Source organism: Eleutherodactylus coqui, chromosome 8, assembly GCF_035609145.1.
Source record: "Eleutherodactylus coqui strain aEleCoq1 chromosome 8, aEleCoq1.hap1, whole genome shotgun sequence".
NCBI lineage: Eukaryota > Metazoa > Chordata > Amphibia > Anura > Eleutherodactylidae > Eleutherodactylus > Eleutherodactylus coqui.
The window spans coordinates 137,763,394-137,789,438 of NC_089844.1; the positions used below are offsets into that span (position 1 = coordinate 137,763,394).

Below are 26,045 nucleotides of genomic sequence, written 5' to 3' on the forward strand. Positions count from 1 at the left end.
GTTGTAATAAGCATCGCCCTCCGCTGTGTTGGCACTTTGCGTTAAGTGGGTTTTGGGTTGCTGTTTGGACACTCGGTCTCTGAAAGGTTCACCATCACTGCTACACAGCCCCTGAAAGAGGAGAGGGGAGGGGAGCTGAGCTTGTGTGCATTCATGAGAGGAGTTGATCAGGGCTGGCAATGCCCCCAGACAGAAACTTGAATGCTGGAAAGCCTGCAAACCAATTATGAAGCTTAAATGCATGAGAAGGAAAACTCAATGCAAAAAGTCAAGTGCGTGCATCATTTTTTCCTGCAGGGTCTTCGCAAGAAACATGTGTATTGAATTTTCATGCACAAATGTTTCAACAGTCTTTAAGACCTGTGAGCTCCTAACATACTAAATCAGTAGTGCTTTTCATACCTGCTGTTCCTGCTGTTGGCGCCCTCCTGGGGGCATTCCTCCCCTCTGGTTCTGCACTTTCTGTTGCTGAGCCAGTAATCGCTGTGAAAAGGTGGAAAGATATTTAAAGAATACACTGCAACTAATTGTTGGACTAAATCTCTGGAGTCTCAATTACACCAATGATCTGTGCTCAAGCCAAATGCACCTGAAAGCTGGATGTGCTTTGGTGAATTGTGTAAACAACTGAGCGTAGATTATAGTCTTATATTACTCTTTATGTAAGGAAAAACTATGATAAAAATCTCTGGTGAATGCATCTACTGGGCAAACATTACACAGTGTGAATCCAACCATTATCACCAGTCATCAGACACCTTAACAACGTAGCAGCTTCCGATGTACTTAATACAATCACAGGAAAAATACGTGTGCTGCAGATGACGGTCCTCAGTCCCACTAACACATATACTAAACCAGTTAAAATGTATATGTTCAGAATGAAACAAGTACAGTATGGGCACTTAGTAGAGACAGGCAAACATTACGTTGTCTATGGCAGCTACAAAGACTTAAGGTAGCCACATAGCGATGAACATCCAGCTGATGGCTGGCTCTTCCTGCTGACCACCCATATGCACTTGGCTGAGCCACATTTACTATCAAAGATCACATTCTTAAATATCTACAAGGTGGACTTCTAAAGAGTCTTAAAATGTGTCACTCACTTGTAGCTGGGAGATTTGAGAGAGCTGGGAAAGTTGGGTAAGTTGTGAAAGTTGGTTCAACATAGCTACTTGCTGGGGACCAAACAAAGGATTCAGGCCCGTATTGTTAGGTGGATACTTCAGTAAGGAGGGAGGAACCTAAGGAAATGAACATACAACATGAAGAAAAAGGTAAGCCCCCACAAGGACATTTTAGCATTCATTGGTGTTCAATGTTTTGGAACAAGTGTAAAGTTCCTGCAGCACTTAGACGTACCTGAGGGGGCATAATATTAGGAGGCACTTGCGCACGGAGATTAGGCTGAGATGAGTTCAGCGATTGAGGCTGCTGTGTGCCCCGAGCTTGTGCTGCATTGCCAATACCATACATATTGGGATTGCCATTCTGTAAATAAAAAATAAAACGGTTCAATAACTTTTTTTTTTTTAAAGCAACTTTTTGTTTATGCGGGTAGTGGGATTAATTGAGCAGCTCCTCACTGGGACACTCAACAATTGAGCAAGTGCTTACTATGCCTGCACTGACAATGCAAGGAACGTAAAGAGTTAAATGAAGCACAATTTAAATAAAGAAAAACGAAAAACACCTCAGTGGGCGCCCATGAACTCCTTCAAAATAACAGCTACCCATTGCAGTGATTCCCTGTTCTCCATGGCGCCGACCGAAGCCTTCTTCTCCCTGGATTAGACGCGCTTGCGCTGAAGGGGCCGCTCCGGCGTGCTCGCGCCGCACAGGTCTTCTGCGCATGCGCAGGAGACCTCTGCGGCGAAAGCACGCCGGAGCCGAACAGAAGAGGGCAGACTGCGCAAGCGCGTCTAATCCAGGGAGAAGAAGGCTTCGGTCGGCGCCATGGAGACGGGGACGCCAGCATCGGAGGGGGTAAGTGTATAACTTCTGTATGGCCAATATTTAATGCACGATGTATATTACAAAGTGCATTAATATGGCCATACAGAAGTGCTTAACCCCACTTGCCATCGCAGGACAACCCCTTTAAGCTTTGAGATTGGATTGCACCATGAAGGGACACAGAATGTGAGATACAAGCCACATGGTAACAGATGCATCCATCTCAAGAATATTCTCTGCAGATTTTCCAGCAAATAAAAAAGAAAAACCACTGTCCCTATACTCCCCCGTGCGATGCTTGGTGCTAGAAGGACTTGCGGAGTTATAAGGAGCTCGACAGACTCACCTGTCTAACAGAACTGACATTTGGCACTGTCAGCCCTGGGAAGGAGCCGAGGGATTGAGTAGGTAGTGCATTATTTATAGGGGGAAGCTTCATGTTCTGATTGGCAATAAACTGCAGATTTTGTGTCTCTTCTGCTACAATGCCATCCTGATGAAGGGGTGTAATAGGGAAATTGGTATGCAGACCAGAAGAGAGGGATGTGAAGGCAAAATGATTTCAGGATCCCGAGGCAAAAGCACAGAGGAAGGTAGCATAAAGACAGCAAGGAGAAAAGCAGAAAACAATGGAAGTTAGTGCAAGTGGCAAAGCAAGTATGTGTAATTAAGTATGGAGCGACAATTACAACAAGGGCGCTTTAATCTAAAATGCAGTGACAAGGGCAATCAACAGGGCTTAAGACCAGGTTATGGGCTAGAGGAGGACAGACAAGGGACCTTTGAACACCATCCTACGACTACAGGTTAAAGGGACTAGAGGTAACAAGCACATAAAGTGTAATCTAGTGATGCATATAGCATGGAATAGAGGCCATCTGATATCTACAATCCCTGCACCTTGTGGAGGTAGGCAGTCACTGTCTAAGGCAGCAATGATATGAGCACTAACCTTATCAAAGTAAGGATTATGATCCATGGAAGACTCTTTGGAAAGGTGCCGAGGTCCAGGGCCTTTCCCAATCACCCGGCTGTAATCCCCAAGGCCTGATTTATCCAGATCCATTCTTTTGTCTGGTAATAACCCTGAAAGCACAAATGTCTGAAAGGTTACATTACTGACAACCGGTAACCGTGGCATACACTGACATATCAAGTCATATTAAAGAGGCTGGCCAACATATTTATTATATGTCATGGGGAAGATGATTTTACAACAAGCTAATAGTCACCTCTCCCAACTAGCTGTGTGTTCCCACTCTGATCAATTGTTCACAGGCTGCAGCAGACGGTGACATCCAATACACAGGCTGCTGCAGCCTGTAAACAATACATCAGAACGGAGACCCGGATCTGTCACAGGGAACCAAGAGGGGAGAGTATTAGCCGATTTGTTATTTTATGTTATGGGGAGTTGTTTTTACAATAAAAATGTAAGTCGGACAACCGCTTCAAGGTATAATATACCAAGATATCAAGGTAGCATCAACAGTCTACAAAAATATTACACTAACAGGGGAAAACCACACACAAAACAAAAGGCTTAAAGTGCAAAATAAGTGTCCTAGGCTTATATAAATGTAAGAAATCAAGGTCTCCTAGCAGAGTTTACATATCAGCGTCATAGCAAGTTGTGCTTCGGGTCCTATATGCAACATTCACAATTGACACTGTGAAACGCAGCATATTTGCCTATGACAAAAGCTTGTGTGCGGGATCTTTCAGAATCGAAGTGTTAAAGCCCATTTAGACAACGATTCGCTCAAAAGCCATGTTTTGAGCGATAACCGTTGCGTCTAAACACGCGCCCATAGTGCACTCTTCATGCACTATTTGTTCATCGCTGACTTTTAGCAAGCTAAAAATCAGCGATGAGCCTCATCAGGGCCGTACGCCGAGTTCTCTGCGGGATACCTCTGATACCATTCTTTCAGCTGGTATCGCGCTCGGACTTCTCAGCGGGATTCCAGTTGAAAGCTCTGAGAACAAAGCAGCTGTTTGCATGCATATACAAAGCAGCTGCTGTTCTCGGAGCTGTCGTTTGAGCGATCATCTTTCAGGGTAAATGGGGCTTTAGGCTCCGCTTACACCTGCAGTTTTCTGATTTTCTGTTCCGTCCTGGGAGCACAAAAATGAATTACCCGCAGGGAACAGATCAATCCTATAATGAAACCAACGGTTGCCAAAAGGGAGCCCACTGACTATAATGGGGGTCCATCTGGTTTCTGTTATGTCCTCCTACATTTTCTCAGAATAAGCTATTTGATTCATGATTTTTGAATGGGACTTCACCGGAGGCCCCGAACAGGCCCTTGGCTATATTCTCACACAGATTTGTTGTAGAAATATTTGTGGCTGTAAATCAGTTCAATTCATCTGACTGATTTTCTTTCGGAGGTAAGCACAATAATTTAGAAAAACATGGCTACTGCCTTTCAGAAACAGCTCCACCCTTGTCTATGTATTGTGTGTGGTACTGCAGCTCAGGTGCTCAAATGGAGCTGAGCTTCTGTTCCAGGCAGTGTCCATGGACGGGTGTTTGCACAGTTTTTGGAAGACAGCTACTGTTTTTCTAATCTGATAAAAGCCCTTTACGGGACTAGTACAGGTATATATTAAGCGGCCAGCTTATCTGACAGCAAAAGCAAAAACTTCAAAAATCCTTTTATTCGTTACACACCTCCAGAAATATCCATTTTATTGCTCTGTGAAGCGTCATCTGGCGACTCTCTCTGAAAGAAAGAGTGCATGTGTCAGGATACAAGTTGTACAGTATGAAATGTCAAATTTGCAATTTAAAATGCAACTTACTGAAAACCCCATGTTATTGAACTGCTTAACAAATGGGTTCATCCAGCCGTCGTCCTGTTTATTCCCATTTTTCATATTTCCCTGGGAAGAATTAAAATGAAATTATCTGTGTGTTCTAAATGGTTTCAGACAGAATGGAAAACACTCAGAATGGAGATAAGCTACAAAATCAGCATAAACAGCGCTATTTTAATACCCCAGTGGGTCCATGACCCCCTTCACGCCCTCAAACGTTTTTGTGGCAAAAATAAAATGCTCATACTCAACTAATCCAGGCCCAGCAGGCTGCAGACTTCCCCATATTCTTTGATCACCCCTGGATCGAGCAGTCATGTGCCCACCTAAGCATGTGACCTCTGCAGCCAATCACTGGCCTCAATGGGTATCGAGACAAGCGATTGGCCACAACGGTCTTGTGCTTCGACAGAGGGCCTGGTACTGCTAGGAGGCCTCATACAGATGAACCATTTGCGCTGTGGTTAAAGTGGCCTTGTTCATGAACGCGAATCATTTTAAGCTTCTGCAACCACCATTAGGAGGAGTTTAGGAGCTGACCGCATACTGATCGATTGAGTTCAATGCACGAAACGTATGCAGTTAGCCTCCCCTACTGGTGGCTGGAACTAGCCAGAAAAAGCTCTTCAATCTACATCTATATCGATGACTTGGAGTATGGATATATGTTAGAGGTGCTTTACAGGAATGAAATACTAACGATCTATCCTCAAGATAGCTAATCAATATTTAATCAATGTGGATCGGCCATCCAAGACCTTGGCGATAAGCTACTTGAAAAGGCTTCCCCTTAGGCCAGTGACATTGTGGTCCGTCATGACGTGGCCAATGTGCAGCTCAATCCCATTCGATTGAAAAGAAGCTGCTATGAAATAAAACATGTTGTGCCTGGTATGCAGTGAAAAGGCAGCAGCGCTTGCCCGTTGGCAGCAGACCCCCACTAATCTAATGTTGATGACACCCCCACCCCCCCACCCCGAGAACTGATCATAAATATTTTAGTCTAAGCAAACCCCTTTAACAAACTAATCTATACAGACTTTCGGACCAGAACAAGCCAGGTAAAGCTTTGCACTAACCTTTGAAGGCATTTTCTTCATATATGGCGGCCAGTTGGTATCCTGTGAGGGATTGCTGTTCCACATTCCTATTTCCACATCATCTTCATCCCATCCGCTGTGACGGCCCCCAGTCCCAGTCATTTCATCTCCACACCAGCCACTATCTTGCATAGATTTGGGACCTAAAAGGCATTAATAAAAAATAAAAAAATTGCTGTTTAGGAATAGCACAAATACAATGCAATGAATTACATCAGCAGACACTTCCAAGTATTTCCAAGTAGATTCATCAAATGTCTGACAAAACTGGAGATCAGACAATGATACAAGCGATGCAAACACGGACAGCACTGGTTTCCATGTGTACATCAAATCAGTAAGCATGCTATTTTTATGCATTGCAAGAATAGAAAATCTGTAAAAGTACATACCGGGTTTGCTTGGAACCTGATGACCAATGGGAGTATGGCTCCAACCAGATGAGTTTACGTCTGGATTTTGTTCCCCCCAGCCGCCACTAGTTTCCATTGGTTTACCCCATGCTGCTGTACCATTATCCACAGCAGCAGCCGTCGGGTCTGACCACGTATCTCCCCAACCTAAAATAAACGACAGCTTCAAGTTCATGGTAAATAGAAGTTTGAATGTAAATAAGCAGACACGATTTTCCAGAAAAAAAGGAATTTTACTTCTCAGCTATAACAACTGCATGAAGTTATACTTCTACTTACCAGAGCCACCGCTGCTCTCCTTGTTTGGCACTGCACTTGTGGGTGGGGGCAGATGATGCACTTGGGGTGGATGGTGCACTTGGGGTGGATGGTGAACTTGGGGTGGATGGTGAACTTGGGGTGGATGGTGAACTTGGGGTTGGTGTTCTGCCCCACTGGTGGCCGTATTAGATGTATTTTTATCCCACATGTTCACATTCTTGTATTTGTACTGATTTGGATCTCCCCAGGCAGCAGTTCCATCATCTATTTCCATTTTGCGTCGAATGGACTCTGGAGAAGGTTCTTCCCAACCAGTTGGCTCCTCCTCTTTTGCTGGAGTCGACATGGGTCCACCTATCCAGCCTGATGGTTTATTGTTGGCTGACTGACCACCCCATGACCCAGTTTCTGGCTTCTTCCCCCATTCTGAGGAGTTATTTGATTGCAGAGGATGATCGCTCTCCATTTGAGATGGACCACATTTGGAAGCATCTCCACCTCCTTGGGTTAACTTGGCTTGCTCTGCCCATCCCTGGCTTGAGTTTGCTTTAGAGGCTTCGGCCCAACCGGAATGGTTATTGGCATTCACGCTACCCCAAGAGTTAGATCTTGTATCTCCCCATCCAGAGCCAGATTTGTCACTGTCACTGCTAGAACTAGACTTTGTTGCACCCCAATGATTACTTTTAGAATTTTCTCCCCAACCATCATTATTATGCCCACCCCAACCTTGTTTGACCTTTTGTGCGTCGTTCCAAGTGGATTTGTCCTCCTTACCATTCCCCCATGATTGATTGCTCTTGACCGTTCCAGTAGTAGCAGCAAATTGATCCCCCCAATCCCCTTGGCTTACTGAGCCTTTGGCATCACCCCACCCTGTAGCAGGCTTTGGATCTCCCCACCCAGATACTGATGAGGTATCATTGCTATTAGGGTTGGGTTTCTCCACCCATCCCCCTGAGTTAGAAGTCTTTGACACAGAGGCCCCCCAAGCTTCTGTTCCATTGTCAGTCTTTCTATCGCTCCGAGGCGAAGCAGCTTCAATGTCCCAGGCAGTGTTCTGTTTAATAGGAATCTGTCCCCAGCCAGTGTTGCACAAGACCCGAGGGTCCAGGTCACCTTTATTTACAATACTTTGGAGTAATGTTTGTTGGTCCACTTTCCTTCTGTCTACAGGCCGAAGCCCCTGATCGCTCTGGCTTCCAGTGCTGTCTACGCTACCTTCACTTTCCCCTGTACTTTTGGCCCATACATTACTAGTCTCATTGCCCCTAGACCCTGTTGGATTTTGCCCTGCATTCTCATCCTCAGCAGAGTTCCAGGTGTTTGATGCTTTTCTGCCGTTTTCAGAATTTTCCCCCTCATTGGAATGCTGATTATTATTAGGTTTGTTCCAATCTCCATTTGCTATATTATTAGTGCCAGTGTTTTGTGCTGGGTTTCCCCATCCTCTGTGACTTCCGCCAGAAGTCCCTCCGCTTTCGCTTCCCCAATGCATATTTTGGGAGTTTACAGTCCCTGACTCCCATAATCCTCCTTTATTCCCGTTGATTTTATAGTTCGGGCCGTTGGGCCCATTCATACCCGGCTGCATTATTGTCGAATTCACAGTGTCGCCATTAGCTTGCCCTTTAGGGACTGAACTTTTGTCTCCGGAGTAGTTTGAGCCGGAGGTACCCCATGTAGTACCGTATGATCCGCCGTTTGTTTCCTCGCCATTGCTAAGGTGAGGAATGGAAGTGCCATTTGTAACTGAAGGGGTGTGAAGTGGAGAATGATTCATGCTGCCCACACTCCATGCCCCATGCCCTGTAGAATGAGGCAGTTCATTTGTCTGCATTAAACCAGCAGAGTTTGGTAAACTAGAGGTCATAAAGTTAGTAGTGTTATTTGGTCCAGTCATTTCAGTGTTAAGGTTTTGAGGTTGTCCACTATAAGAAGCCTTCCGTGTACCATTGAGTTCACAATCGCCATTCTCCTGAAGGTTTCCCCAGGAGCCTGGGTTAGAGCTTCCCACCTTAGGGTTAATACTCCGATTGTTAGACACCTGACCTATAGTACTACTTGGAACATTTGTGCCAGAATTATTAGACCCTTTATGGGTATGTCCATTGCTGTCCAAAACAGGCCAGGCACCGTGGTTACCATTCATGTTCAAAGTGCTTGGATTCAGAACTCCGTTCACTGAATTGTTGACGGTGCCCCAAGCGTTAATCCTGTTGTGCCTACTGTCTGATTTGCTTTCGGGGCCATCTTGGCATGTGCTTATCATGGGTCCATGAGATACACCCCAAGGCCCATTAATACTTCCATTGCCTGCATTATTGCTGTTGCTGCTGACCAAAAGCTTGCTTTGAGAACTGTGCCCAATGCCATTCCTGACGGTATCCATTTCCCCTACGGTGTCTCCAAATGGCACGATGTGGCTTTTTTCCAGCCCACAGTTTGTGGTGGATTCAATATCCATACATTCTGACGCTAATTCTGGGCTGCTTCCTGTGATAGAGGGCCACGCTTCTTTGTCTGTGCCGTCTACAATAACCTTATCCCAATTTGTGCCTGAATCGCCGTTGGAAGAGACTGATCCCCAGTGTGAACTTTCATAGTGAGATCCTAGACTACCGTGATTGATATCTGGGAAAACAGAAGCAGAAAGTGCAGGCATCAGTACAGGCGCTGTAAATGCATTTTCATTGGTTTTGATGCGGTCATTTACATCCATCACATTACACCAATTATTCTCAGTTGACAATAATGCATTAAAAACGGATTCATGACCATCGAAAAAACAAAAACAAAATATGACTTTGGTGCAATTTACAAAAGCAGAAAAGCAAGCATGGTAGCCAGATCACCACTTCAGAACTGCATATGTAATGGAGGTATGTAATCGCGCCCCGATAGGAGTATGGTGGCACCTGCCCAGTCAGGTAGTGCTTTTCTGAAGAGATTTAATGCCGACTGATGCTCCTTGACTGCTTCGGCTGCTTGGCACAGAGAACATAAGGCATCATTGTATTGGTATTGTATAAAAAAACGGATTAAAGGGTTCTTCACGTCTTATCAAGTGGTGGTGTATATATATAGCAAGGATGTGCCATCGCCTTATGTTCAGTGGGCGACCAACCTCTGGGACCCCCCACCTATCCCAAGAAAGAAGGGAATGCAGCAATTGTTTAGCCCTGCTAGCCCTTCACTATTTACCAGTACTCTGGCCACCCACAGCGCCATAGATGCAGCCCCTTGCATAGATGGAAGCCTGGGCATCACTGTAGAGGGAACACAGACGATTCAGCGCTATACCCCCTTCACTCTCAGGATTAGTTGGGTGCCAGAGTTTGGACCTCCACTGGTCCTAAGGATATGCTATAAGTGTAATCTAAAAATATGCTGCAAGAAAGTATTTTTCATGTCAAAATATTGGATTCCTCAGCAAAACCCAACAGACCACATTATAAGTCAATGGGGTTCAATAGACATTATTGGTAGCCATGTGAGTGTGGAGGCCAAAAATGAAGATGTTTTCAGTTAAAGGAACTTGCATTCTGTTCACATCAGGCAAAATTACATCCCTGTGTTATGCCCTGTACAGGCCTTAAAGGGGTCCAGGATTAGAGGGGAAAAGGGTCTGCGTTTTCCAGACACAACGCCGCACCGGATCTGGTATTGCAGCTCGGTCCTTTTAACCTGAAAGTGCATGAGCAGCAATACCGGACACAACCCATGGATAGGGGGGTGCAGTTTCAGGAACAAAAAAAATCCTTAGTGACCCTCTTTAAGAGGCCGATGCATGACAATCATCAAGAATAAAATCTCAACACCCCTCAGGACCTACACTTTAAGGGCCCATTCTCATGGGTATACAGAGTCTCAAAACTCTGTCAAGACCCATATAGAAAAAACTGTTTGAAGACAGTGATGCAATTTTGCATGAAAGCTGCACAGAAAGAGGGAAGCCTCGTTAGGCCATGTCAGCAACATGACGTCCATTTTGAATGCTGCCATCTTGAATTCAGCTTCCAATGGAAGGTAGGGGTGCGATATATCAAACTGGCAGAGAATTTCACCAGAAAAACAACGGTGTGCTTTATTTTTAAACTATTTGTTCTCATGCTAACCATGATTTTTTTCTCATTACAGGCAATGTGAATGATGGCCTTATCTCAAGCAGAATGTGCTGCAATCGTCCTAATGACACCCTGAATATTCCGTCCGCATGCACAGCAGGCACATCCCGTACATGGCCATTTAAATGTGGCCTAAAGGAGTTATCTACTCAACTATTGATGACCTATCTTCATTCAGGATAGGTCATAAATAATTGATTTGGGGGGAGGGGGTTCGTCACTTGAGACCCTCACGGATCACCTGTTCTCCAGGCAGCTGTCAGTGTGTAAGGCGCAGTATGCAGACAACTATGTATACAGCAGTGGGCCCAGGTTGGTATGGCAGGTCTGCTTCCCATTGAATTCAATGCAATACCAACCTGGGCCGCTGCACTGCTCTGTACATACTGACAGCCACCCAGAGAACAGAGGATCACTGGGGCCCTGAGCAGTGGATCACTGGGGCCCTGAGCAGTGGATCACTGGGGCCCTGAGCAGTGGATCACTGGGGCCCTGAGCAGTGGATCACTGGGGCCCTGAGCAGTGGATCACTGGGGCCCTGAGCAGTGGATCACTGGGGCCCTGAGCAGTGGATCACTGGGGCCCTGAGCAGTGGATCACTGGGGCCCTGAGCAGTGGATCACTGGGGCCCTGAGCAGTGGATCACTGGGGCCCTGAGCAGTGGATCCTCACAATCACCCGATATATCCTGAAGCTAGATCATCAATAGTTAAAGTGACCCTCCAGTCCAGTACAAATAAAGATGGCTGCACGGCTTCTCTGACTACTTGATGAGCACTGTGCATTGGTAGTCTAAGACACCATACACCTACTTTGATTAACCAGTGCTGCCCACACAAGTCAGAGTAGCAGGTAGTACCTTAGGGCTCGTTGCACCAAAGTTTTGATCCAAGATCAAGTAGAAAAACGTTTCACCAACCCTGTCTAGCCGGTGATCGGGGTTCAAAACTAGATTCAATTTGATCCCTTGATTTTGGCAGATCAAAAAACTAGTTGAACTTCGTTGAGCAGCCAAAATCCAAGATGGCGGACTCGGCTGATCGCCTTTCCCTGAGTGGTGAAATTACACCAATAGTTGCCGCTGGTAGCAGCCATGTTATTACTATTGTTATGAATGCTAGGCCAGGTCACCTGACTACAGTCACCAATCGCCGTGAGCGATACATCTCATCTAGGTTCAACCTTTGACCGCATATCAAGTGAACTTGGTTCTGTAAATCCTACAAAGTGTTGTTGGAATGCCTTCTCCTTAAACAGAGTTCAACAACCGATCGCAGTTTAACTAACTAATGCGTACTAATGCAAAGCTGGTCAGAGAAGCGGTTTGGCCCCCTTTGTTGGTCCAGGCTCGAAGGGTCGCTTGAAGAGGTAGACAAGCCCTTTGACTATCTTATCAGTACTGGAAACAAGACCAGTGAATACCAGCAGTAGAAGGACTGTGTCACAGCGCCCTCATATAGAAGCTGGACGGTCAGAATAGAGCATTGCACTGGGACGTCTGGGTTGAATTAGGCTTTGTTATAAAAGTACACAACATTGCATGTAAAAGAACAAAAACAAAGCAAATACACGAGCCGTGTATAAAAATATCTGACTGTGGGGTAAAGCTTTTTACATAAGCCTTCAAGCCGCTGATAGAGGAGCAAGGCGGAGCGGGCAACAGAGTACAAAGATAACCAAACTTTAGTCACAATTAAAAGTAAAAACCCTGAAAAACACAACCCTGACTGACGAGACGTGAAGGGGGGGGGGGGGGTGGGGGGGATTTTACTTCACACATCTGTTCTGCCGAAATTCATAAAAAGAAAGCAAAAAAAAAAAAGAAAAAGGCGGGGGAGGGGGACTTTATTTCTCTGGAACAATCCTGAAAGTCTGAATGCGTACCTACAAAAACATCCAAAAAGCTCCTAGCAACAGGTCTTAAACTGCCGTCGCCAGCTATTCATGTAACAAAACACAGATTCCAGCGGCACTAAATCATCGGGTAAAAATAACCCCATATTGTAAACAGCAGCGGTGACGCAGGCGAGGGACGGCGAATCATCCAGAGAGGCAGCCATCAGGCGGGATTTAACCCTTCACCACATATCCAACGGCTACTGCAATTACTGTCTATACAAGGTCCTGGATATTTAGCTTTTTCTTGTATTTTTTCTCTTTCCACACTCCCCATCTGATCTCCAGAGATCCGCATTATTTCACTCGTTTGTCCAACGTCTTTCAAGTGTACTTAAAGGAACCCGCTCACCAGGATAACTTCTACCAAACCTTTCCCACCAGGTTTTTGGAATCCCCATTACGAATAACCAATAATGCCCAACGTAGCGGTACAACTAACATATTTGTTTAGTTATGTCCCATGGTAGATGCTCATTAAAGGGGATGTCTGGTAACCAGACAACATTGCCGCTATACCACCAGCTGTGCTATAAAATAAAAAGAACAGTACTTACCCGTCTGACATGGGGATCCAGAAGAACAATACTTACCTGTCCTCTGACATGGGGATCCAGCGTTGCCGTCCTTCCGGTGTTTCCTGTGGAGATTAGGTCACAGGAAGTCACCTGACTGCTGCAGCCAATCAGAGGCTGCAGAGTCACTGTTCTGAACTTCTGGTATCATGGCGCCTAGGATGTGAGTGCTGATGCCAGAAAACTGACAGTGAGGCTACAGACTCCGATTGGCTGCAGTAGTCAGGTAACTTCCTGTGCCATCATCCTTCACAGAAAAACACTAGGAGAATGGCAGAGCTACAGTTGGATTCCAGTGTTCGAAGATGGGCAAGTATTGCCCTTTTTTTATTTTAAAGGGGTTGTCTCTCGCGAAAGCAAGTGGGGTTAAGCACTTCTGTATGGCCATATTAATGCACTTTGTAATATACATCGTGCATTAAATATGAGCCATACAGAAGTTATTCACTTACCTTCCCTGCGCTGGCATCCCCGTCTCCATGGCTCCGTCTAACTTCAGCGTCTAATCGCCCGATTAGACGCGCTTGCGCAGAAGGGTCTTCTGCCTTCGGCTCGGTTCGGCAGCCTCCTGATTGGCTGGAATCGGCACACGTGATGGGGCGGAGCTACACGGTGACGCGTAGAAGGGGCGGAGCCAGAACACCGCTGCTGCCGGACCGAGCCGAAGGCAGAAGACCCTTCTGCGCAAGCGCGTCTAATCGGGCGATTAGACGCTGAAGTTAGACGGAGCCATGGAGACGGGGACGCCAGCGCAGGGAAGGTAAGTGAATAAGTTCTGTATGGCTCATATTTAATGCACGATGTATATTACAAAGTGCATTAATATGGCCATACAGAAGTGTATAACCCCACTTGCTTTCACGAGACAACCCCTTTAACACAGTTTGAGGTCTTGGGGCAATGCTGTCCATCAACTGGACAACCCCTTTAACTCAACAGTCCAGTGGGCGTATCTGGAGCTACCAGCTGCATTCATCCTCAGCCGTCCTCTTGCTTTGACCAACATGGACAACGTCTCCTACGTCAACAAGCCACTTGTTATCTCTGGATATCGGGAACAGCGCATGCACAGAGGAAACATGCAAACGCACCAAGGCGGGAATTTATCATGTGTTGTGTTTTGTTTTTTTTGCGCCAGCTTTGCTGGAGGCCACGCTGCCATTATTTGCAACAAATTTATAAAATGTTGCATGCGAATGATAAATAAGGCTCATCTTTAAATGAGTATACAAACGTGGATCATTTCTGAAGCCACCCAGTTACTGCACTGAGATTGCAACTAATTTTGCGACTTTAAGAAATCACATTTCTTAAAAACCGGTCTAAAAATCTCACTTCGCTCAAACTCGCCATCTTTTTTATACAATTCGGAAAAGCAAAGTGAAAGGCGTACAACAGTGAAAAAGTCGTAAAATTTGAGTTAAACCCTACTTCCAAAAATTTGACAACTTGTGGCCTCTTCAATTAGCTGATCAGCAAGGCTCAGAGTCAGATCCCCCAAATATTGTTGAACCATCTTGAGAATAGGTCATCGATAGCTAAAGTCTGGGAAAAACCCCTGAGTGGCTCTGAGCTATGCTGCACTACACAGCCCATGGGTTACGGGGGGGCTTCATTTCCATAAAAAGGGGAAGCGGGCATTTTTTCTACTTTCCCCTTTAAGGCAAGGTAGAAAGGCTGCCTCAATTTACTGAAAAAACAACCCTTGACCGTATCTTAGGTGTCTTTAGATGTTGCCTAGGAAGTAACTGCTGAGAGCAAACTGAGGAAATGACCAAGAAACCGCTTAGGAGGAACTGCTGAACCACAAACTGAAGGTATCCATGAGATGAAATGCATGCCCAACTCCTAAACCAGACTTGTACAAACAGGTCCGACTGCAGATAACCGCAGTCATAATATACTCACAAACACTCACAAAGCCAATGAACTTTCCCGGGAACTTGAATTACCGCACTCTGGTCACGTTTGGTTGTCAAGATGATGCAAACACACAAAAAAATGATAAATGACACAATAAAAGAAAAGCCAAATGTGCAATAAAAAGGGATGAATGAGGTTTTTGTTGCGTTCACACGTCACTGATTTGGTCGCAGATTTCACCCTTTCAATTTGAATTAAGCTGAAAGTGAAATCTGCTGCAAGACCCGCACCAAAATCTGCAGCAAATTAGCAACATGTACACAACCCCCTAATGGCCATTTACACCCCCCTAATGGCCATTTACACCCCCCTAATGTCCATTTACACCCCCCTAATGGCCATTTCCACGGGAACGAGAAATCTGTTGGATTGAGTGAACAATGACAATCGTTTGGTTTAAAATGCCACCAGTTCACACAAGCAGATAATGTAAGTTTTTTTTGGCGTTCGCTCGTTGGTCTTTCCAGAGGTCGCTCCAGGGAACCGGAACGACTGACGATCGCTTTTCACATGGAACGACTTCCGAATGGCGATTTATATATCTGTATCAAAAGAATGATAAGCAAATAAATGATCGCTGCTTGTGTAGTCGTTAGCCGTGTGTCTATACTGAATATCGTTCAGTTTCACACGATCCAATGGTTTTTTTGAACGCTAACCGCTCCGTGTAAAAGGGTCCCGGTGAACCAGTGCTGTATCATCAGGATAACGCCCAGATAGTGGAGGATTTCACCCTCAACAGAACTGGAGCCAGTGCAAGAAAATAAAGATTGCTAAGGCTGTTTCTGATAAGTTTCCAATGATGACCAGTAGAACTACGATTGCAGCTCTGAGGTATAATACAGCGTTGTATTTACAAAGATACTGTACTTTTTATGTAGATTAATTTTAAATCTAAACTAAAACAGGCAGTGTATCACCTACATTTTCTTGTTCACTAATTAAAACTAGATAATGAAACATACAATTCTCCCTAGGGGTGCCTTCATACGTGGCGTATTCGCTGTGGCCTTGCAGTAGCGGAAACCCTGCAGCCAATACGCTGTAAATCCACACTAGCCAAATCCGAATCCAAATGGTGCAGATTCGTCCATGTTTTTTAATTGTGGATCTGTTGTAGAATTTAAAGCTGGTTTCACTTGTTTGTCGGAACCTCCGTCCGGAGGGTACATGTCACGTCCAGCCGAAAAAAGTGCTGCCTGCAGCAGGCAGAACCCATTATAGTAAATGGAGTCCGTCTGGCGCTGTTCAGTTTTGTCCAGACAGAGCCGATTGGCCGCAGGGATTCTCCTTTCCTGCTCCGTTCAAGAGAATCCCCAGCGCACATGTAAAACCAATAACCTGTATTTCAAGAGTTAAATGCCAAGCATAAGGCCTCCTTCACACGGGCTACAAATCGCATGTATGTAAAAGCCCGTGCTTTCCTTTGGGTTCCTTCACACACGTGATGTTTTGTAGCATGCAACAACCCGGCGCAAAAACCTCAGGGGTCCGGCGATATGCCCGCGACTTGCGAGGTTTTGTACCCCATTTTTCCCTATGGAGCCTTCCTCTGTTGCATCGCATGAAACGTGGTTTTTGTGCGATGCAACTTTGATAGTAGGAAATGCTACTGTCAAAGCTATAATCAAAGCCCTAGCTGCAGGGAAAATAAAACAAATACATCACCTCTCCCGCGCTGTCAGCCCGGCCGCAGCTTCTCCCTGTGTCTCCGGCATTGATCATCATCTCCTCTTCTGGCCGGGGATTCAAAAATCCCCACCATCCTGGAAGCGCTGGCTGTGATTGGCTGACACTTAGCCAATCACAACCAGCGCTACAGATTATTTTCGGGGAAGGGCTTATATTTCAATCCTCCCCCGAAAAGCCTTGCATGTGGTGCTACAAAGTCATGTGACTTTGTAGTGCTACAAAATCGCGGTATGGCCGCGAGTAGACGCAGCTATATCGCACGAACCAGCGATTCGATATTGCTGCGATTTTCTCGTAGCGATGCGTGGTCGCCCATGTGAAGGACTAAATCTACAGCATACATAGGCATGTTGTGGATTTGGAATATGCTGCATTTTTAAACAATGTCGCAGATTCATTGCAGAAATTTTCAGCATTATGTGAAGGAGATTTTTAAAAGCCCCTCCACATGGTTTGTGCTGTCAGCGTGAACCCCATAGTGGTAAAAAAAAAAACCTGCTGCATGTCCTATGCTTTTGCACCCCTGGGAAGACGTTGTCCATCGTTTCCAATGGGACAATCCAAAAAATTGTGTGCTATGCAATGTGCACCCGTGTGATGTGATGTTGCCCACTGGAATCAATGGGAAGTACTTGCCAACCCTCCGCCGCACGTGAAATAAGTGCCCGTGGATCGGAATGTCAGAGAAACGATGTGAAGGTATTTTTGCATTAAAACCATTTTGCATCCGTGAGTAACACACGTTGACAAGCATGTGTGTTCCTTAACCAGATATCGCACGCATCCGTGTGAAGGTAGCCCACGTAATGCAGAATGTGTGCAGCGATTCCGCCGGTGGCAGGACTAGGAGAATCTAGGATAAGTTCTGGTCGGTGGTTCTTGTATCTTCTCTGCCTAGGTATGTCAAGAACTCCCAACTAATGCATTGTCAGGTGTTAGCATGCAGGTGGAAAATGCACAGGACGACTGCGGGATCTGAACGCATGCAGAGATAATTGTACGGAGGTCACAAACAGATCCTAAAAGGACAAATTGCAAATTTTGACTAGAATGATAAAGCCGTGTGATCCAGAAGAGCCTTTCAAGCAAACACATTGCCCACAGCAGACAATCCCTTTAACACTAACATTTCAGTGTTAGCATTAGATGCGCTCCTTTATGGCAAAAAAAATTAAATCAAACATATATCATAAAAATAATTGTGCATTCATGTACAAGAGCGACACCTGAACCGCAAGTAGTGCACCAATGCATCCAGAAGCATGCAAGCAGTTGACAAGCCACAGGCAGCGGTAAGCGGGAGGGCTGCTAGCACACGGGGCACAAGGACTGCAAGCAGCAATGTAACCACAAGGAGAGAAGCGCACAAAAAATATTAGGCTTAAAAAAAAAATAAAATTTCACCTAGCTGATTAGGGGAGTGGCTCACCAAATCCCGAATGGGAGGCATGCCTACGGGAAAGCAAGAAATTAAACAAAACATTATTTCTTTATCCAATCTGCCCGAGTGATACGACGACTGTCAGTCCTAATGAGACGGTGAGCTGCGGATCACATTACAGCGGAGGCAGCAGCCGCCTATACAATTACCAGGTCGCTTACCAAACATGACAGGCAGCGGCAGACTGGGAGAGGCTCCGTCTGCAGGGTAAAACACAAGGCAATTTCCGGATGAACTACTGAGCGCTGGATTCCACTTACCTGACCCAAGGTTTTTTGCGGTGGAAGTCTATAGTAGCGAGCACATTACCAAATAGTATGTTACCCCAAGAATGAAGGAGGAATAAAAGGGGGTACAGAATAGGGAATTGTCTGACTGCTGGGACCCTCAGCAATCCATGGGTTTGCTCTATTAATTTCTAGAAAATCACGCAAGATTTGTGCGTTGCAAGACGCACAAATCTTGCACGACTGCGAACCCCGTTCTTCTGAATGGGGTCACACACGAGCGGGGCAATGCTGGGAAAGAATTGTGGGATGTCCCATCTTTGGGCACGCCCTCGTATCGCCCATTGTTTTCAACGGGCTATCAAAGCATTGCACCGTGTGCTAGGTGCGAGGTTTAGCCATTGAATGGGAAGCACTCTGCGATCCTCCAAAGTGATGCAAGGTGGTTTTAACAAAAAACACCTTGCATCCGCAGGGACTTGGCGAGCGCGATATCAAGCAGAGTTTCACAGCCTGATATCGCACTCACTCGTGTGAAATTAGTCTGATGGATATCGATGCGCTCAGCAATCATCTTCTGCCCTACAGAAGTTAAGTCATACATACCCCCGATACATCCCTAAGGGGCATTTGGGTTGCACTGATTTTGGGATCACTGGGTATTCCAGCGGTCAGACCCCCAGTAATCAGACATTTATATCTTATCCTATGGACAGGGAATCAACATCCTAAGCGGGAAAACCACATTAAAAATTGCTTTTGGCCAAATATCTTGTTGCTCTTAGTTAAACAGGGTTTCAAAGTCTTCAATACGGATGGTCTATACTAGGAGGAGCTGTTGCACAAAAACAAGTTTTCCAAGGGCTAAGGGATGACTAGATGATAGCAGGGTCCAACTGCTGGGACCCACAAGAAGCCTGAGAATAGAATACCCAAGGGTCTTGCAATAGGAGAGCAGCAGTTGCTCCTGTGGACCGCTTCTCCATTCATTTCAGTGGGATTGGAAATAGTCAAGTAGTTGAACTCTGCTATGTCCAGCAGTCCCATGTACAGCCAAAGCAGCCTTCACTGCAGATCGCCAATCTTAGGATAGGTGGGGTTCCTGGCAGTTAGACCACCATTAATAAGCAAGTCATCCCCTATAGCATAGGGATCGCTTGTTTTCAAGGGGCAACCTGTTTACACATTGCGGAAACATTTACTATTAAAGTGAGTGGAATTAAAACAAATCCTGCTCACCCTGCAGATTCTCTGCGGTAACAGTACTGCAATTCTAACCTGCAGTTTTGCTTCAGAAATTCCGCAATGTGTGAACGCACACATAGGTACACATACACAACACCAAAGTCAACTGACTAGCTTATGTCTACAAGGTTGTGCCGACTCCCCCACCCCATGGCAGATAAGTCACTGCCGGAGTTCCCACCACATGCCGAGTGTGCACGGTAATGGCAGTGCCAAATTAGTTCAAACAAACTAAAATCCCAACGTAAAGCCATTGTGTACTATTAGTTTGCTTTTTGCTCGTCGCTCGGTTTCAGCCTGCATACAAATCATTGCTGGTTCGCTCACTTCTCGGTGTTCCACATAGAATGTCTAAACATTCTGCAGGAGCGCGAACGAGCGGCGACATCACTCACTTGTACGCTTGTTGTAAATGGGGCATTAGTGTCAGCTGAGGGTTATAGACGGTGTAGCGGCACCTGTAAAGGTAATGTGGACATGTAGCGGAATTGGTGTGCATTTTCCGCAGTGGAAAGCCCGCACCAAAATCTACATTAAATTCCACAACATTGACACGTATTTTAATGTGGATTGTGAAATCTGCTGGGGATCTGCATCATAAACAGCGTCGACACCAAATGGTGTTGATTTTAGCGTGGAGTGGATCTCCTACGTGTGAACGCATTCTAACATAGGAAATCAGTGTCAGATTGATGGGGGTCCATTGGCATTGCAGTTCTCAGCAGCTCAGTCCCATTCAAGTGAATAGCTGTGAGCACCGCTTCATTCCCTTCAATGGTAATGCCAAAGACAGCCAAGCCGGCCATCCACGGTGGTCCCATTAAATGAAGTATTTGTGGTGCCATCTCTGCTGGTCCCACTTAAATGAATGAAGAAGTGATGCTATCCCTGGTGGTCCCATTAAAGTGAGTGGAGGAGTGGCCGCTGCTACCGTACACTTCAGGACCAGCTGTAACCAAACTCTGCAGGATGGCAGAAACCTGTCCTAATAACCCCCCCTCTAAATAGAAAATTGTACACTTCCCCTTGTAGTTTAAAGGTTTAATTTACAAAAAACCCTGAAACGCCTGATAATCATGATGAAATGGGGAGGAGGTGGCATGCCAAAGTGTGCCAATCTCCTCATGGGGCTCATTCACATGGATGTATGTAGCTTTCAGTCCATGAATAGCCAGCGTATTCATGTGCCAAAACACTGCATATTCTGTGTGCATATAGCCCTGGATGTATGTTTGTTTTTACCTGCGCCAAAAAAAAAAAAAAAAAACCACAGTAAATACTAGAGATGAACGGGCATACTCTAAGGCGATTTACTCGAGAGCATCGCCTTTTTCGAGTAACTGCTGGCCCGTCCCTGAAGATTCGTGGGGGGGGGGGGGGGGAGGACAGCGGGGGGTTGTGGAGGGGATCGGAAGGGAGAGAGAGCTCTCTCTCCACCCCGCGGCCCCCCCGAATCTTCAGGGACGAGCCAGCAGGTACTCGAAAAGGGCAATGCTCTCTCGAGTAAAATCGCCGTACCGAGTATGCTCGCTCATCTCTAGTAAATACATATGTAACATGCGTATTGACTAATTATTTGCGTATTCCCATTGACTTCAATGGGGTATTCTGGTGTGTAATGTGAACGTTGTGTGAATAATACACTCATTTAGATACCCCAGTGCAAATCAAAGGGGATTTAATAATACGCAGCACAAATATACCATGTGAATGAGCCCTGACAGACCGGAGATGGTAATTATTAATGTGCAACCGCATTGGAGAAAGCAACAGACATGAAAATAAGATATCGGGCAACCCGGAAATAGTAAGGCCTCCTGTCCACAGGTGATTCTTCATTGTGATCTCCGTGACAATAATCCGCACGCGGGGGACGCATGAAATGCTTTCCATAGGATAACTATGGAAGGCGTAGCCCGATTTACACGAGCGGAAATACACCGCGATTAACCTTTTACAACAGGTTCATCGCAGAAAATCACGGTTACTAAAGTGCACTCCCGTGGAAGAAATACGCTTGCATTATAACGTACCGCCCATGAGCGGGCGGCCTTAAGCAGTTTGTGATCTCGTGGAACGGTTTTGTATCATATGTAACCAGCGGAAGGGGAGTTATTTTCTGAAGCCAATCTGGATCCAATCTCATGCATTGAGATAAAAAGCATTTCCAGGAGAGGAGATGCCATTTATTTCGGCTTTACACCAATTACATTACATGGCAGGCTGGGAGCCTATATATTATTTAAGTGCTTCTTGGGTTGTTGTGTCTCGTGTAAATGCAAAGTCTTAGCAGTTAAAAGCAAAACACATCAATAAAAACAAGGGGTTGCCCATACTGGACAATCCTTTTAACTCATTGGTGACAGGGAATTTTTTTCCTAGTTTCCTTCCAGACATGCGAGGAAGGGAAAAAAATGGGATGTCCCAAACAGAGGAAATAAAAGATACAACGTAAGGCTAGCTTTTGTCCGTTTTCTTTTGGACGGAAAAATCTAGCGCAGCCGACTAGTACCGTTTCTGTAATATTAGAGAATAGATCAGCAAAGGTCTGCTACCTGGGAACCCCTCTGATCAGCAGTTCATCACAGCTGATTTTTGCAGGAAGCAAACAGCTCCATTCCCACTACAGTGGCCAGATTTGGTATTATAGGCACAGCTCCCCATTGAAGTGAATGGAGACTTTGTCTGCAATACCACCACACCTGGCCACTGCAGGAGGAATGGAGCTGTCTGTTTCGGACAAAAAACAGCAGAGCGCATAAGCGCACAAACCCGGCTAACAGCTGATCAGAGGGTGTCCCGGAGAGCAGACTCTCAATGATCTACTATTGATAGCTTATCCTGCAGATAGGCCATCAATACTTTTCAACGGGGCAACTCCTTTTACTCTTGTGAAGCCACATCCAAGAACATAAAAATGGACGGCTATCTAATATTCAAACCTCCTGAACTCCATCCCAGTCCTTCTGCTGCTCATCACATAACACTACGTCAAAGTTTTTCGACAGGCAGTGGGAAACCGAGACAGATGGAATAAGGTAAATCTAGTTTAACGTGGGATAATTACCTGGTTGATTTTCAGTTGATGTGCGCTCCTGACACACTACAGTGCGGCTTTCTGACTCTTGGTTTAATACTTTAGTGGCTAAACCCAGGCTGGCAGCTATGCCGGGAATCTGTTGCCCACGCTTCACAAGAGGCTTCTGTTCCTGGAGTCGGAATCGCGGTGGTACTTCACGGGGAGGATAACGTGACACCAGTTGCTGCTGCTGCGGAGTGAGTGCTGTGGGCCGCTTGGCATTATTATTCTGAATGCTGGTTACGGTGGAAATGCCACTGTTCCCGTTGACAGGCTGAGGCTGGCTTAGTATTTGTTCTGGCACTGTATGGTGAGCAGAAGAGGAAGGGACAATCATTAGCCATCATATTGTACAAAGACTGCAATGACTTCAGCTGATTAGATGTACAATCGCATCAACCAGGTATGTGAGCCTGTGCGGCCCCAACCCCTTATGTATTCCCATATAGCACTTCAAATAAGTAGCTGTACCCTCTGTGAATCGGCTTCTGACAACACATTTCATTTTTACTCTACGTTTGGTGAATGTGCAAAACTTAGCCATTGGCTGCCAAATGCTTGTTCATCAGCTGATCACTTCTGGCAGCACCCCCCCCCCCCCATCCCCAATGTGAATGGGGGATGTGCTGCAGACAGTGATTAAAATAAATGGGGGATGAGGATATGACTGATAAAAGAGCGCCGATCAAGATCAGCACTCATTTACTGTCGATATTCCATGTAAAGGGGCCTCAAAGGAAATTGGTAACCAACTCTAAGTTCCATAAACTAAGTTATGGTGCTTGTAGTTTAGGTGACTGAGTCCAGGGAGCCGTGCCTCATACCCCATTCCTGTAGTGTCCCCTGGCCAAATCAGTGCACACACAGCATGCATGATTCTTCAGAAAGCTGTACGCACATGCTCCTATAGAGATGAATGGGAGTGTGTGCACAGCCTTCTGAAGAGTCATCCTTGCCCGTCTGCATGCCATCTTCACAGGGGGACATTGCAGGAAACGGGGACCGGGCAAGTATGAAAAGGGGCTCCCCGGATTCTATGTTACCTAAACTATAAACACCGCAAGTTAGGATGGGAACGATTACCATTCCAAAAATTCGTCCAAACCAATGAAAGTAAACGATAATTGTTGTGAAACACTGAATGAGAAGTTCGTGATTCTCAACGATGATCTGCCTGTCTAAACGGGCTGCATGAGTGTGAATGAGCTGGTGACATCTTCAACTCATTCACTCGGGCAAACAAGAATGGCGCCATTCCCGTTGTGTGTAATCAGCAAGCTAAGAAACTTGTTTTACTGGCCTTCACACGTTCATCGCTTACAAAGGGAAGGTGCTGCTGATACATTTTTGGTACATCCTGAAAAATGCAAATCACCGGACCAACCAGCGTCTGTTCATTTGTGAGGCGACTGGCAACATGTCACATGGCCAGAAGATGGGGTGCACAAACATTTGGGATCATCTGCTCATGTAAAAACGATGCGCAACCACATGACAAGAGGTGGAGTCAATGGAAGTACATGGACTTTCATTGATTTGTTCACATTAGCGTGTAAACACGGCCTGTAAGTACGCGCGTGAAAGAACGCAGTATGCTCTATTTTAGAGCGTATAACGCGGTGCGAGCCCCCTTCTTTACTATGGGTAGCGCATGCACCGCTATTCATACACAATACATGGTGTATGGGCAATGATGCTACACAAACCCTATGAGACAGAGCGGCGAAGAAAAAAAAAAGTTGCACTCCGCATGACACTTTCATGCGCAGTGCACTCACTGCTATAAACCGGTGTGTAATACACGCAGCGCTTTAGGCATACGGTCGTGTAAAGGAGGCCTTAATAGGATATTGTCTCACACAAATACATATCACTAATAGACCATCTGTATTTATTAAAAAACGATCACCATTACACACAATATACTTAGTCGTGAAATGGATATATATATATATTATATATACATACACACACACACACACACACACACACACACACGGCTTAGTGTTTATTATACAAGTTCCTGAAAAACCACTGCAGCAAAACACCAAGCGGCCGGCCGCACAAACAATGGCAGTGATCTGCCCGGGGTGCTGCATGCAGGAACCTATAGCCCCTCCACAGCTAATCACTCGCACCCGTCACCTCTGTGCCACAGGAGCAATTTCACAGCCGACTGCAGATCTCAGAAATGACGACTCGGGGAAGAGGTTGTACTGACAGACCATCAATAAGTCAGACGCAGAACGAAAGTGCAATTTACGCTAAAATATTCAGTCTGGATTGGAAATCCTGAGCCCGTTTCCACAAATTTCTCTGTTAAACAATAACAGTATTCGCTCCCGTAACGCCTACGGCTTTTTCCACAACAGTATTTAAAACGGCACCGATTTTATTTTTGGTAACACAACACCGCGCCGTTACGAACTTCCTTCAATAACAAAAAAAACAAAAAGGGAAAGCTGGGTGTCCAAAACCCCTAAACCAAGACAGCCGGCACCTACTTCTGGGGTGTTGCAGCTGCTGGATACAAGCACTCCGTTCCTCCTGCTGCAGGATGATTGGTGGCTCTTTAAATACAAGCCAACGCCCGATAAGTTTGGCAACGTAACCGGCCGCTGCTGCGCTCGCTCATAACCCAGAAACCAAATGTGACAAGCCTAAGGAGAATTGTGGCATGTCCTAGTCTGGTCGGCGGTCTCCCATTCAAGTCAATAGGTGCATAAAAAAAGCAGCAGAAAGCAATGTATATGGATGACATACAGACATGGATTCAAATCGGGGCATGCTGGTCTGAATTAAGGCCTAAGGGCCTATTCACATGGTCCTGGCTTTCGGCCCGTTGTGTGGTCTGTGTATGCCACGGACAGCACTCAGACCCATAATAGCCAACTGGGTCATTCACATAGCGGTTCCGTCACGCCAACGAATGGTCCATGCGCAAAAAAAAATCCCTACGTCTCCTATCCTCATGGATGAGAGTAGGACATGCAGCGTAGGGCTTCTGAGAAAGCTGGATAGTACACGGCCAGCCCAAATGATTGACTGAACCTGCCACAAGTCATCAGCCACTGCCCTTTATACTGATGCTCCAATCCGGTGATCTGAAAATCGGTTGCCAGACTACAACTCCCAGCAAGTTACAGACTACTGTTCTAATGAAGAGCATGCTGGGAGTCCTATTCCCATGTGGGGCTGTAGGTAAACACCAAGCTCTGTAAAGACGCTGAATGACTAGCAGCTAATTCGAGCCGTATCGTCGCGTTTCCATTTCCAGCCAA

General features: G+C 45.8%; 1 protein-coding gene across 4 annotated transcripts in view; it reads right to left on the reverse strand.

Annotated features, from left to right (window-relative positions):
* The window catches only part of TNRC6A (trinucleotide repeat containing adaptor 6A), a 70,498-nt gene that overhangs the window by 11,319 nt on the left and 33,134 nt on the right, over nucleotides 1-26,045 (reverse strand). The window contains exons 5-16 of one of the 4 annotated variants that reach the window (XM_066576535.1): nucleotides 22,753-23,067; nucleotides 18,177-18,224; nucleotides 6,578-9,193; nucleotides 6,278-6,445; nucleotides 5,865-6,028; nucleotides 4,771-4,851; nucleotides 4,640-4,691; nucleotides 2,912-3,045; nucleotides 1,366-1,494; nucleotides 1,110-1,247; nucleotides 403-483; nucleotides 1-111 (exon numbers count right to left, since the gene is read on the reverse strand). In XM_066576535.1, coding sequence (XP_066432632.1) covers nucleotides 1-111; nucleotides 403-483; nucleotides 1,110-1,247; nucleotides 1,366-1,494; nucleotides 2,912-3,045; nucleotides 4,640-4,691; nucleotides 4,771-4,851; nucleotides 5,865-6,028; nucleotides 6,278-6,445; nucleotides 6,578-9,193; nucleotides 18,177-18,224; nucleotides 22,753-23,067 — 4,037 coding nt within the window. The remainder of the gene's footprint in view (nucleotides 112-402; nucleotides 484-1,109; nucleotides 1,248-1,365; nucleotides 1,495-2,911; nucleotides 3,046-4,639; nucleotides 4,692-4,770; nucleotides 4,852-5,864; nucleotides 6,029-6,277; nucleotides 6,446-6,577; nucleotides 9,194-18,176; nucleotides 18,225-22,752; nucleotides 23,068-26,045) is intronic. The other 3 variants (XM_066576536.1, XM_066576537.1, XM_066576538.1) reach the window with 3 other exon arrangements.